Raw genomic sequence first — 14,504 nt, forward strand, 5'->3', positions numbered from 1 at the left:
ACTTACTGTGCTATTCTACTTCAGCGACGTAGGGTCAACGTACAGGCTACGTACATTTCACGTCTGACTATGTGTCGACTCGTTCTACTCCATCCGTTCTACGCGGTCTGCTTGGAAATCAACGAACTGAGCTTATCTTCTGTTCGTGCCATTTCCTCGTCAAACAGAGCGACGATTCGAGTATACGTGGAACTGTGGTCGCGTAGAACAAAACATTGTCGAACGAATGGAGCATTGTGTAACGAACGTTGAGAGTATCGGTTGTTACGAGGACAAAATCTCAACAACTTTTCTGACGAGCGTAACAAGACGAATAGAAAGCCAAGACCCACGCATGTCCAACGATGCAAACGCGATCCGTTACGTATCAGAAATATCGTGCGTCGTCGAGGGTGAGGCTGTGGCCGATGACGTCACCGAATAAATCCAAAATCAATTTCTCCGGGAACGAGTCCCGGGGCTTTGGCTGTTGTTCATCGTTGGAAACGGCGTCGCGTCGTTGGCCAGAAACATACAACAATTTTTCATCTCTTATCGTTACCGTGGACGCGCCGTCACCGCGTGGCAAAGCGGAAACCAGTGACAATCGATGCGTGCATGCGGAGTACCGAACCGAAAGGAATGAAAACGGCCAGAGAAGAAAGAAAGGAGAGGGAAGAGCAGACAGAAAGAGAAGGAAGAAAACGAGAGGATATTCGTGTAACGGAATCGACGAGGATTCAGGTTTGTTAAGTCCCTCGCTTAAAACTTTTGTATCAATATTTATCTCTAATTGCTTGGTTGGAACGAACTACGACGCATTCTACAGCGAGCTATTAACAAATGTTTCCATCTGTTAAAGTTGTATAGTTAAATCGAAGCAGACGTGTACGCCACAACACCTAGCGATCACGCAAATCGACAAAGCCACGAAACCAGCTAAGCCGACTTATTCGCGCGATTATCTATTTGTAGTTGCCTGTACGAAACAGTTTTCCCGATTTCGTGTAATATTCGGCTCGACGAAGTACGTAATCCTGTTATATCGAATATATTGACCCACGGTGTAACAATATTACAAAGAATCGTTATTATCGATTGGAACTGGTGAACTGAACACAGCCGGATGCCATAGCAGGCCTTATCCACACTCGTTTATTTCATCCCTTGCTTCGATTCCATCTACCGCTCTTGCTCTGCCGATAGGTAAGCTCATCCAATTACCGAAAATGCAGCTGTGTACGCTACTACGTTCCGGATATTGCTATTTTTGAGACCGACTCGCGTTACTTACACGTCACGCGATACTATTCCCCTGCTGCTGCGCTCCCTTTCAACTTCTTTGCAGAACGTTCGAGGGGATGGTACTCCTGGATATTATCATCGACGTTATTTGCAGTGCCATTAAAGTTCAGCGATCACTGTAAGCTTTCGTATTCGATGCCATTAACACATTACGTTCCGCGCCAATTCCGTCTGCGCCATTCAAATTTTCACATTTATTAAATAAATTGAGTTTCATAATGGTTAATGCCAAATTACTAATTATTTAATTTTGAGGTTTCTTACGCGAATAGACCAGTTCTACGTCTCATGAGAAAACACACATTCATATCGAAAAGTAAAATACACATAATACGCAGTTTCCCTTCTTGCCATAGGCAAAATATCAAACTGCTTGAACGAAAAAGTCGCGCAGTACGGAACGTGCTAATATCGAGAGGGACGAGAAGATTTGCTTCGCAAATCAAACCGACTTCTCGTCCAGATATTCCGTGAGAACACCCCTTTGGAGTTCTATCGGCGTAGAGCCAGCGTGTTATTTCATGTTGTACCTGGCCCAGTCTCCGAAAGATTCAACCGTATCGGCATATCCTGGCGGAAGTTGAGGTCGCCGCGTCGCTGATGTGTCGTATTTCCCGAGGGCCATGTCGATCAGGGAGAAACTGCATCCGGCGTACATGGAGGCGCAATCATGGCCCTCATGGCCTGCTTTGTGAGCTCTGCTATACGCATGATGCTCCTCCGGCTCATGAGCGAACAGCCGCTTCAAAGGGAAGCTGTAACAATCAGCAGGAAGGAAATGGAAGGTTGTCGCTTGTCTCTGCGACTTCGAGGAACTTGCCAACTGCGCGCGGTGGCGGATTACGAGAAATCGAAGCGGATCGATGGGATCTTACTACTATTTATATCGAACAATGTCAGGAATTTTCGAATGATCAATTCGGTAGAATGACAGCGTTTTTTCACATATTCACTGCACTAAATCGTTGCAAAATTTTCAACATTCATTGTACTTTGTTTCTTGTATACTTTTGTACAGTATATTTAACCTTTCGCGGATGTCGCTACAGTGGCGACGTTTGAAAGTTCTTCCCAAAGTCGGATGTTTTCACAATACTAGCGGTAAATATTTATTACTCCGATCAGTTGGTAGCGCCAGCAGAAAAAGACAAGCAGAGTTTGGCTAATCTATTAACTAGTTCGTTACATCGTAACAAATGATAAGTTTAGCCCGAGCTGATTAATTTATCATTATACAACGACTAGATGTTCGTTTCAATTATGACTTCCTTGATAGTTGCTCTAAAAGCGAGAAGAGTACAAAAAGCGTCGAACGAAATGCGCGAAAGTGATCTTAGTATGTATAAAATTCGACGTGATTTTTTGCACGAGCAACGAGAGAATAGCGTGACTTAGGCTACATAGGAGTTGAAATGCGTGAAATATCCACGAAGGGCAACCTTTTAACCTTATTTGCTTAATAAAATTCGTCTCCATTGCCTCGGTCCGCCTCTTTCTCCGGCGAAACGAGATTATTCCGAAATCCCATCGATCCCCGACTAAAGCCCACTCCCTCGAATCCGAATGAAGAGGAAGAAAGGAATCGCGGATGGGAAGCGGGGAACCTTTCGAATCCGCGCGCTGCTGGAACTCCTTTTCTTTTTTACTCCTTTTCCCTTTGCCCTCTGTGAACCTTACGAGAATGATATCCTCATCATCTCTTCGATGAGAGTGTTTCCTTTGGGCATCAGCCGCTGAGAGGCCTCGCAGAGCGCTCGGAACACGCACGTTCTCCCTTCGAAGTTCATCCTGAAAGAACCGGAATATTAGAATGGAGAAATAAATCGGGAAGAGAGAAGATATCCCGATCGTGATCCGAGTTACCGACTATTCTTATGTTATATCGGCATAGATGTGGGAGGAAAATTAAAAACGATGAGTAAATTACGGATCTCTGTGCGTTTGTGAGAAATTTAAAGATGCAGGAACCCGCAGAATGCATATATAAAATAAAAAATTCAGTACTCAAATAGATAAATAAATAAAATATTCAAAGAAGAAAGATGAAAAATGTTTTATGTTAATCGATTTAGTCGCGTTATAATCTTCTGATGTACGTAATTGTGATAGATAAAAGCTGGAGTCGTAGCTGTTCGATTCATTCGTAGTTTTATAATTGAAATGCATTTGGTTAAAAATAAGAAAGTATCCATATACTTTTGGACGATTATGTACCTTAAAATAAATAATTATTTCCAGCATGGCGAAAAATATCCAGTAAAAAGTTTACTAATACTCATATGAAAACACGTAGTAATTCGAATTTTCTCTTGTGCACTGTATGTGTAAAAGTAATATGTTTTTATATAAAATAATATAAAAATGGATTTTGTAGCAGAATTATTTGCTAATATATTCATAGCAATATAAGAAATGTAAATTAGACCGACAATGAACCTTTTAATAGAATGGAGACTAGCAAAAAATGCAGACTGTGTTTATTTCATCCCCATTCAACTATTGAAACGTGAAAGAAATGTTGTGAGAATTAAGGGAGGCGATTTCGAGGTAACGCATTTTAGGATTACTCGACACGAAAGAAAAGAAAGAGTGTGGACGGTGGCAGAACGCGTATTAATGTATCCTTTCGGCGATGAACAAGCGTCTGGTTGCACGTGGGGACAGATAAAAGGGGCGGCACGATGTTTTCTCATCTGGCCGACCCTTCTTCCAGAAAGATTAAAGTTTCCTTTGAAGCAACGTTTCAAAAATTCGTTGCGCGCTCCCCAATAATTTCACCCTTGATTTGAGTGGTCGCCAAGTTGCGATCGATCTTAGAAAGTTATTATGCAGGGTAAAGTATGAAAGTTCCTGCGACCTATGATCCACGTCGGCATGTATCAAAAAATGACAAATTAAATTTTTAGAAATATAACGAAGGAGTTATTCGTTGCGATAGAAGAAGGCTATTGACAATTAGTCCTAATCTTTTTTTATAAATTACCAATGACTTTTTAATTTCTTAACGTTATTGGCGTATTTTTTTCAACAAGAACAATAGATTTAAAACGATATCAAGCTTGTTTGCACTTATTTATAGAAATCATATTTTAATATCAAGCATCTTTGTATTTATTTGCATTCATTTGGCAAGGTAAAACTTTTTCACGATACTGTAACAAGGGCTTGGACTTACCCTGTTTGCGAAATATTCTTCGACATTAGTCGGGACTTTTATTGAAATACGTAATACTTACTTGAGGGCGCGGAGGGTTGGAGAAGAGAATATCGTGAAGGAAACGTACGGCCGCATGAAATAAAGTCGTATCCTGTGATCACCAATTCGGATAAATGCTTGCCATTAATTCAGAAAGATACCTTGAAAGGGAGAACAGAGTCTTGCGGGAGCGAATCGAAAGAGACTGGCTGAGATTACTACTAGGATGGTTGCTGAGTTCGCGCAGGCGATCTCCTTGCGTGTTACCTCTCTCTTCAAATTGTTTCATCTGTAATATTATGGTTTTCCTTGACGAGGCTTGTCTACTTCCTATCGCCCAGTTTATTGGAATTTCCTTGTTAATTGCCTTCTAAAACGCACGCCCATCCGATGCGTACGTGAAACTGCGATTAACCTAATACTATACGATACATCTGCCCTTCAATTTGGTACTATTACCATCATAATACATCAAAGGTGATTCAGTGGGCCGTTCCAACAGACACTCCAAGTATCTGATTAACGCACAAACGCAGTCACGTGCTAATTTCCATAATTCCTATTCGACAATTACACACTCCTATTTCTGCGTAGAAATAACCAATTCATAACATTCCTGATTTCAACCTATAGTTACACAATGGATAGTAAAAGCTTTCTGACAATTTTCTCGCTGAAGATAAATGCACCACTACCAGGTGAAAGCACGGAATACGCGAACAAATAGGAAGCCATTTTCCTGCGCCCAAAATTGATTCTACACGCTGGATAGAGGTAGTTGGCGTAACATAACGCAACAGTGGTTTTCAAGGAGACGGTTCACAGTAGTGTTAAAGCTGGTTAAGGTTGGTATGAGACAGAAGACGGCGCATCGTTCAACGTAGAATCGCTGCTGGGATACTAGTTGGAGTTGTTTCTGAATTATCCTGCCGGATCATTTCTCTCTTTCAGGGCCAACGACTACAGCAGAAGTAGGTTTCCTTTATTTTTCTTCTTTCTTCGTGTCCTTTTTTTTATAACCGGATACTTTATGTCCAACAAAGACGAGGGAGGCGGTTTGATTATTTTCCTTGGCCGAGATAGAAACAAAATATCATAGAACGTATTTGACGTAATATTACATAGAATTTTTTTGGAACACGATTCTCGGTTTTGTTTAGTTGCGATTTCACAAAATAAGTCGGGCAAGAGCAATGGAACCGATATTTTTCTTCGTCTTACCGTCAATTTCAACGCGCTTAGACACTTTCATCCGCCGAATTCCCTTCTGTCCGTCAATACGTCGACGTTTTACACTAACGCGACCGAAATACATCATCGCAGATGACATGGGAAAAAACTGAGACGGCTCGACGGCTCTCCATAAAGGCGGACGACTATCGTTCGATCACGTCCAGACTCCTAAAGCCGCCGTTACATTTTATTATAGAGGCTGCCACTCAGCCCGGCGCGAAAATTTATTCGTCTCTACGATTTTCAAATGGGAGAAGATCGCCGCTTTTATGCCACCAAAATGGATACATCCTCTTGAGGATACTTTATAGGAGTCAGCAAAGGCTCTGTTTAATTTTTTATCCTGTATGCTATCATCTTTCCACTTTTCTAGCTAACTTATCCACACGTCTTTTACTTCTGGCGGCAGAAAACAATCGTAGTATAGCAAATCCGGCAAATGTGGAAATTGTTACGGTGAATACGTATTAGTAGCGCACGAAAATATCCGAGTATTTTCAATAATAAAACTCCCTATTGCTTTGTCACGGAACATAGATCGACTACTTGACAGCCAAAGTAGTATTCCATGTGTTTTTATTTCTCTTCGACCCCATTACAGCACGCGAAAAAAACGTCATAGAGCGCTTGTTCAACGATGTAGGAAAGCGTTTCACTCAGCAAAACAACGTGCTACTTCATTCTAGACGACGAATCACGCACTCTACTATCTTTTTATACCATTAGACATCGCTCTAACTTAAGTCCATTCTGACCTCACTACGCGCAGGCCGCAGCTACTTTTCATCCACATTTTCACTCTTTGCCTAGCTCAACATCAAATATTTTCTCCGTTTTGTGGCTTATTAAACGAATTTACGACTACCGAAATTATTCGGCAGAATTCTTACGAATGACGAGCGATTGCGAATTAGATATACACAAAAATATATAAAACATTCGAGCTGTACAGTATCTGTTGTTATATCTAATAGGTGACACAGAGCTTTGCCTAGGTTCTTCTTGTTTAATTATTTTCTCAAAAATCGGAATTTCCGTAAAAATATGCGGTCTAAGTGTAAAATACGCTGATATTGTTTTCCGTAAAACAGGACATCGTGTACAGTTTCTATTATTTTATATTTAATGACTGCCTGCCTGCCTATAATCTTAGCTACCTTCCTACAAAATTTCTGCTCAGCAACTTACGCGTTCATAATGGTCTCCAGTTTGTTGTAGAGTTGCCTTCGATGTCTACGTTGCAAGTAATAGTAGTTTGACTTGTGGTACTTGCTTTTCCCTGGTTTCACGTAATATTTATCGTTTCTGTGCCATCCGGAATATTTCACGACGTTCTTGTTGATCGCGTTCACCGTCGAATGATGACCATATTTCTTCAGAGGTTTAATCTCATCGTGTCTCAATTGTAAAAGGGGTTCTAGAGCCGGCTTGCTTTCGTTTGGTAGGTCGTACGAGATACCCCAATTGACTCCCTCCGTGAAAATGTTATCGTCCGGTGTCAGAGTATGCACCGTAAGACATAGAGCGATCTGCAAATAATAGCAAAACCATCAATGTGAATTATTGAGATATAATTTTGTGTGCTGGACTGGGTTAAATGCGTAGTAGAGATACTTGTATGTGAGTGTCAGTGTGTGGAGGTATGTGTGTGCGCGGCGTCTCGAAAACAGATGAATGTAAACTGTGTTCAATCTGTTAACAGTCGGGTATGGAAGAAAGTGCTGAGACGCGTGCAAGTGTGTATCGATGAATATCTTAGAAATCGTCCATAAAATAAATATATAACTATTCTAATTTTAATTCCAAGTGTAAATTTAGTATTCCTATAACATTATTTCGGCTATCAAGATCCACAATTCACATGACAAGATCCACATGACGATTATGCAAATGGATGTAGAAACAGCATTCCTAAACGGAACTATAAAATTGGAAGTATTTGTAAAACAACCTATGGGTTACGACGATAAAAGCGGGAAAGTATGTAAATTATCAAAGGCGTTATATGGATTGCGTGAAAGTTCAAGAGCTTGGTATGAATGTTTCGACGAGTATATGAGAAAATTAGGATTTCAAAGAAGTGAGAGCGATTATTGTCTGTATATGAAGTATGAGAGCGATGATGTTATATACCTAATTCTGTTCATAGACGACCTTTTAATATGTGGAAAAAACAAAAGAAAAATCGATGAAATTAAAACCAAATTGTCAAACAAATTTGCGATGAAGGACTTAGATGAAACAAAGACTTACTTAGGAATAAACATTGAATACGATCATAAGAAATGTGAGATGAAATTAGATCAAAGTAGTCATTTAGAGTCATTAGTGAAACAATATAATATAGAAAATAGTGAACTATATTTTACACCAATGAAACAAAACTTAAGTTTAGAACCCGCACAATCAGCCTCAGACGATATAAGATATAGAAATCTCATAGGAGCTTTATTATATATTAGTACTGGAACAAGATTAGACGTTAGCTATAGTGTAAACTATTTAAGTCGATTTCAAAACAGTTACGACGGGACCCACTATAAATATGCATTGAGAATTTTGAAATACTTATATTTAACTAGGAAATTAAAGTTATAAAAACTTATAAAAGAAATTTGAATGCTGAAGTTATTGATTGTTTTGTTGACGCTGATTGGGCTGGAGATAAAGTAAATAGAAAATCCACTACGGGATTTATCGTAAGATTTTTCGGAAACGCAATTTACTGGAAATCGAGAAAGCAAAATCATCAACAGCCGCCGAGCTTTGTCAGAAGCAGTGAGTGTATAATAAATAAATAAAATTTGTAAAGAAATTATTGAAAAATTTCAAAATAATGATCGAAAGACAAATAAAAATTGACGAAGATAATGCTGGAGCGATTGCGATATCAAAATTTAGAAACTTAACAAAAAATTCCAAGTATATTTTATGAATGAAAGTTACGAAAATAAGAAAATTGACATTATAAAAGTAGACTCAAAAAACAATATAGCTGATATTTTAACGAAGGCTCTAGGAAGACACAAATTTGAAAATTTTAGATTACTTTTAAAAATGGTTTGATTGACTTATAAAAGGAAATGAATATGTAGCACAAAAATTAAAGAGGTGTATTGAGATATGTATAATTTTGTGTGCTGGACTAGGTTAAATGCGTAGTAGAGATACTTGTATGGCGGGGCAGACAGCTACGCTCGTTAAGGCGCTGTACTGAAGACGACGCGTCGCGAGTTCGAATCCTCGGTTAAAAGGATTGAAACAGAAGGGACGGAAAAACCAAAATTTCTCTTAAAAGTCATATACTACAGGCAAGCGGCCAGCCCCCACCCTTGCGTGTGTTGTGGATGTACTTTCTAGGAGTGCTTGGTTAAATGTGCAGCTGGATGTTAAGCACACAGGGGCCCGACGATGAACACTTGCACAGGCTTTTACTGTCCCGTCCGTGGAGGTTTTAGCCGGTAAGAATCCGGCACTACCTTCCGCCCGCCCCATAGGGTGGTAAGGTGTCTATGAAGATTTCCTCCACGTAAAAAAAAAAAAAAAAAAAATTTTTGCCAACGCCCAAACCGCGTTGAGTGCACTCGTTCTCATCCAATCACGAAAGTTAAGCACCGTTGGGCACGGATAGTACTTGGGTGACCGCTTGGGAACTCAGTGTGGTGTTAGCTTTCCTCGGGGCCGCCAAGCAGTCTTGGCACGGCGGCTCTTTTGACGAGGCACGGTGTGACATGGCCGCACACGGCTCCAATAGGGGAAGTATTGTGCGCTGGAGAGGGGGGCGGTGTATCGCTCGCACCGGTTCCCGAACCTCTCTCGATCGCAGCCGGGACGGTCATCGTGGAGGTTTTAGTCGGTTGGAATCCAGCCGACTACCACGCCGCTTTCCCCAGAAGCGGCCTGGTATCCATGCGGATTTCCTCCACGTTAAAAAAAAGAAAAAGAAACAAAAGAAGAGATACTTGTATGTCTCGCGGCGTCTCGAAAACAGATGAATGTAAACTGTGTTCAGTCTGTTAACAGTCGGGTATGGAAGAAAGTGCTGAGACGCGTGCAAGTGTGTATCGATGAATATCTTAGAAATCGTCCATAAAATAAATATATAACTATTCTAATATTAATTCCAAGTGTAAATATAGTATTCTTATAATATTATTTCGGCTATCAAGATCCACAATTCTCAATATGAATATTCTATCGCTTCATCGTGTACGTCGTGATAATTCAGACGGTGAATAGACCCACGTGATATTATTTACGAAGTGCACAAAGATTGACTTTATTGCACATTTTAAAATAGAATTGATCACGATGGATATGGAAACCGCAACCATCGTCGCTGTGTTACTAGCAGACTAAGTATGACGGGGGCAAAGAATGAAGAATTTATTGAACTTACAGAGAAAGTCGAGCCTTCGGGGAAAACGACGTATCGTTTTTTCCTCGACAAACGAGCGTCCCGGTCCGAGTTCACTTGATAATCACTTAGCAGGACGCAGATTATTAAAAGAAGGAAACAACGTTCGTTTCGACTCATGTCTCGTGTGGTTCTGCAAAAGAAGAGGTGAAACGTTACTGCCTGGTCGTTGGGACATTTTAAAGATTCCTCGAAGCGACTGACCTACATCGCACGCGACACCGCCCGTACACGTACTCATCGTCCCAGTGGAACTTTATTAACATTGAAAAGTGGGAGAAGGAAATAGCCCGAGTAAACGAACCGCGGTACCGAAACTGTCAGCGTGAAATCAAGCAACCGAGACCCCATTTGCCTTTCTACAAATCCCGCCCTTCCAATAACACGTCCTGCCTCGTTTATTGTTTTCCAGTAACTACATCGACCACACGGAAAACCCGCACAGCGAAAGAAGATTCAGCTCCATTTAGCCGTCTCATACTGCGTTCTAATTACAAGCAACGGACGAAACGAGTAATAGAACTGTAATAAAGCAACCTTCATCCGTTTCTACATCAATCGTTTACGAAGAATGAAATAAACTGTCGGTGATTTAGCGAAACGAGATTCAAGTTGACGCGGAATCAGGCCAAAGCGAAGTATAAACCCCCTCTCGTCGAAGGACATCTCATTAACCCGAGCTTCAAGTGGTGATACAAACGACGAACAAGCAATTTTCCTTCCTAGCCAACGGAACGTTTTCGAGTCACAGGGAAATTATTTTATTTGTTCCGTCGACTGGACCAACCTGGAACCTCCCCCGTGGCAAGTTGTAAAGGAATTAATTATTAACTTTCTACGAGAAAATCTCGTTATAATTTCGCTAGGAAATTGCTCAACGATATTGCCAGAAACGAAAGAGAGATATGAGGTACGTTGACAATGGTCTTGCAGCGTGACCACCGAAATCATAAGTACTGTCCGTTCTAACAACAACGATGGTTGACGAAGAAAAGGGATCGTCGGTGGAAGATTGGTTTACGCTAACTTTCGAAACAATCTTGAACGATGAACGAGCTTAACCCCCTTGGATCGATCGCCGAATTGACTGCCGAAGCTCGAGACTCGATTAACTCTACCGTGGAAAACCAACTACTCGCGGATTTTTAACTTGACTGATCACTGGGCTGCTTTAACCTAAGACTGTTGATTCAGTCTGTGTCACTGCCGTTATCTGCTTTGGGCGACTCTTTCCTCCATATTTTCTTTTGAAAGTGGATTTCCACGACTTTATCTGCCTTATCTTCTTCACTGTGTTTGTAGAAATTAGAAATGATCTCTAGGCGAACTTTGATTTAAGTCAATTAGTAGCTCCTATCTCCTATCGTTTTCGTATTATATTAATTAAATTCTTGTAAGACGAATATCTCGCTACAACTTGTGGCAGTCGAATTTCGATAGCAGAGCCGTATCAGACTGTTTCAAGCGATTTCTGAATCTTTGACGCGAAGATTAATTAAAATTCCTTGTGAAAGCTCATACTTGCGATGAAACTAGAACCTTTCCTACTATTTTTCCAACCTCCTCCGACGTGTTTATATTTCACGCGTCTCACGTCAAAGATTTTCTGTAGTACTCGTTGAACGTCTCAAGGGATCGGACAATTTAACAGCAGACATTAGATAATTCACGTTTGACCCAGTAGTGGTTCAGATATGGGGACAGTCATCGTCGACCTAGTGGAAAAGATCGATAGTTAGGTCCGATACATGCTGAAAGCGGCGGTTCCATGACGATGATGGAAACCTCCCAGCGAGATTTCGCGTTTCCTCCTCTTCTCTGCAGCTTGGTGCTGCTCTGTTCTCGGGCCAATAATTTGTCACACTTCAGCGGCACCGCTCAATAAGTGGACCCGTTAATATTGTAAAGAGCACGTTACAATAGCGGAAGATTGAAACGGCGGCCTGGAATTCAGTCCGAGGATATTTCGCCAGGGAATTCTCAAGCAGTCGGTCTGGCTGGTTGCATATTTCACGGGCGAACCGCGATTTCTCAGTTCGACGTCGATGAACTGGCGTGTGCGAGTTCGCGAGAAGTCGACGTTAATTCGCGAATCGACGTCTCCGGCGACAGGAAGACGAGAGGGCAGCGTATGTCTTCTGGATTGACGCGTTCTTGCGCGATTACACTTCGATCCATCCTCCTAATGGCTCGTACGATGCAACTGCAACCTTTTACTTCGATTTGCTACTTCGTCTTCCTTACCCTCCTTCAGTCGTTTCTTCGCTGCCACTCATTCTTCTGAATGTTCGATCCTTCTTCCACCTGCATTCCGTATTCCTCCGCTCTTATCCGCCCTTCTTTAGTCCCCTAAGCGTGAATTTTCATGAGCAGCCGGTTTTTTCAAGTGGCAGACAGACCGGATTTCCCTTCCATTGTCCTAGTGCGAGGAACAAGCGAAATTCTAGAAGATTTGCGTTCGAAAAGGACCACTGCATAACTTCCTGGACCTTGTGTTTTATCGTCTGGGGTATCGAACTGGGTGAGACAGGAAGCTTTTTCGGAAATTTATACACTCGGTAATTTGTCATAATGGTGGAACAGTCGTTGGAAACGCGACGATACATAACATGTAGATGAGAATTCATGCAGATGACGTTCGTGATCGACTACTAAGCGGAAGACATCGGACGTTTAGTCCACAATGTAGAGTGTAGAATATCGATTGTGAAGAGCTGTTCCTAGAATGTACGCAAGGATCCTCATACATGGAAGTATATTTCAAAATATATCACATATAGTATAAGCATACAAATTTTCTATGCTAAATATTCAAATACTTTCATCAGCCAACGTATACTGTTTTTAGAATCTGAATTAAATTCAGCAACACATGCCCACTTTTGCTAATATCTGTATTGCTAATAAATCTGTGTTGCTAATATAATTCGTTATATTGTGAACAAAATATATCATAGATATATCACTTTTTAACCGGATTTCAATAATATTTACATCTCTGTTGTGATTCGTCTTCTATCGTATTAGTTGTAATCGGTTAAGTCGACACGATTGCCCTGGGCTCTTCCAATTCGATTTTTGTAAATAAAAAAATGTTGTAGATACAGGAAGTTAGTTTTCTATCGTTGTACAGGTGAAAATGGTTTTCCAGCCACAACGTAAACGTAACCAGTATATAGCAAGGAGGAAATGTTGTATTTTCCATCGGTTTTTATATGCATTCCGTTCCAAATCGGTAACGTGGAAATTGTCGTCGCTTCTGACGCTCGAAAACCTTCGATTCTATCGCAGTTTATTTGCCGAAAGCTATTGAAACGTCGGATAATATAACAAAATCGATCGACACTTTGTAAAGCACTGGTCTTGAAAACTCAGATAACAAATCCGTGTCACGGATACTTGTACCTTCAAGTTGGTCATTGTAAATAGAACGCGAAAAATGTAATTGCAACGTAATTGAGAGTGCCTTTGCTTTTAAAAAGAAGGTTAAAATAAAGAAAGATAAATAGAAGTAAGATTAAAATGGCGGTATCGATGGGAGGGCAAGTTCGATAACTTAAACAATGGAATCCAATCGCATGTGCTGCGATTTAAATTTGGACGAGCGCAGGGCGAACATCAAATCGAATGAAAGTCCCGTCTGATCGAATCAGAACAGCGCTCAGGTTTGCCCCTTCTTCGGAATCTATTAGACGAGTCAACACAAACGATTGAAATTTCTCAACCACTTTCCACCCTCGTTCGTTCCTACGTTCGTTCGTTCGTTCGATCGTTCGATTTGCCATCCATGTAACTTCACGTACCATCTGAATACTGCACACGCGATTTCATCGTATGTGGAAAAATGTTTCTGTCGATCGGTAAGGGCGTACAAATATTGACCATTTGGAATAGGCTGTAAATCCTGTACAGCTCGCGTCTACATTGTCGCAGAATCGATTCTAAATTTAATTGCGACGAGCGTAGATAAATGAACGGGAGAAAAAGAAAGCAGTTGCATCGGAAAGATCCGCTGGTTCACTTTAGCTAAATCTGGAACTGGTACTTAGATCCGAATCTCGCGAACTTCTGCTTTGATGCCGAGTTATAGAAGACCTGTTTCTGATATGTAGACACGCGCGGTTATATCGATCCTCGTTTCACGGGGACGCGACTATATTTCAAGGGATGAAACAATTTCGTAAATCGTCGCGGCTATCCGTCAAAAACGCGGGCGAAGAAAAATGAGCAACAGCGAAATGTCGCTAAGCGATGCAATAAACGAACCGCGGCCCGCAAACCAGATGATTTTCGAGCGCGATGAAAGCTTTTATTGGATGAATTTCAAATATTCCACTGATCTTTCTCGGTTTATCCGTTGACCAATGAAATTTC

The 14,504-nt window shown here is 41.0% G+C and overlaps 1 protein-coding gene and 1 pseudogene across 1 annotated transcript; one reads left to right on the forward strand and one right to left on the reverse strand.

The window, feature by feature from the left end:
• Window positions 1-852: 852 nt before the first annotated feature.
• Window positions 853-10,326, reverse strand: LOC117238421. Its single transcript, XM_033503301.1, has 4 exons — window positions 10,113-10,326; window positions 6,902-7,242; window positions 2,962-3,072; window positions 853-2,039 (listed from the first exon to the last, which is right to left on the reverse strand). The coding sequence occupies exons 1-4, from the start codon at window positions 10,248-10,250 to the stop codon at window positions 1,799-1,801; spliced, it is 831 nt and encodes a 276-aa protein (XP_033359192.1). The 5' UTR covers window positions 10,251-10,326; the 3' UTR covers window positions 853-1,798.
• On the forward strand, window positions 9,270-9,384 carry LOC117238440 (annotated as a pseudogene).
• Window positions 10,327-14,504: the final 4,178 nt, after the last annotated feature.

This window comes from Bombus vosnesenskii, unplaced genomic scaffold, assembly GCF_011952255.1.
Source record: "Bombus vosnesenskii isolate JDL3184/JDL3185 unplaced genomic scaffold, Bvos_JDL3184-5_v1.1 scf7180000013492, whole genome shotgun sequence".
Taxonomy (NCBI): Eukaryota; Metazoa; Arthropoda; class Insecta; order Hymenoptera; family Apidae; genus Bombus; species Bombus vosnesenskii.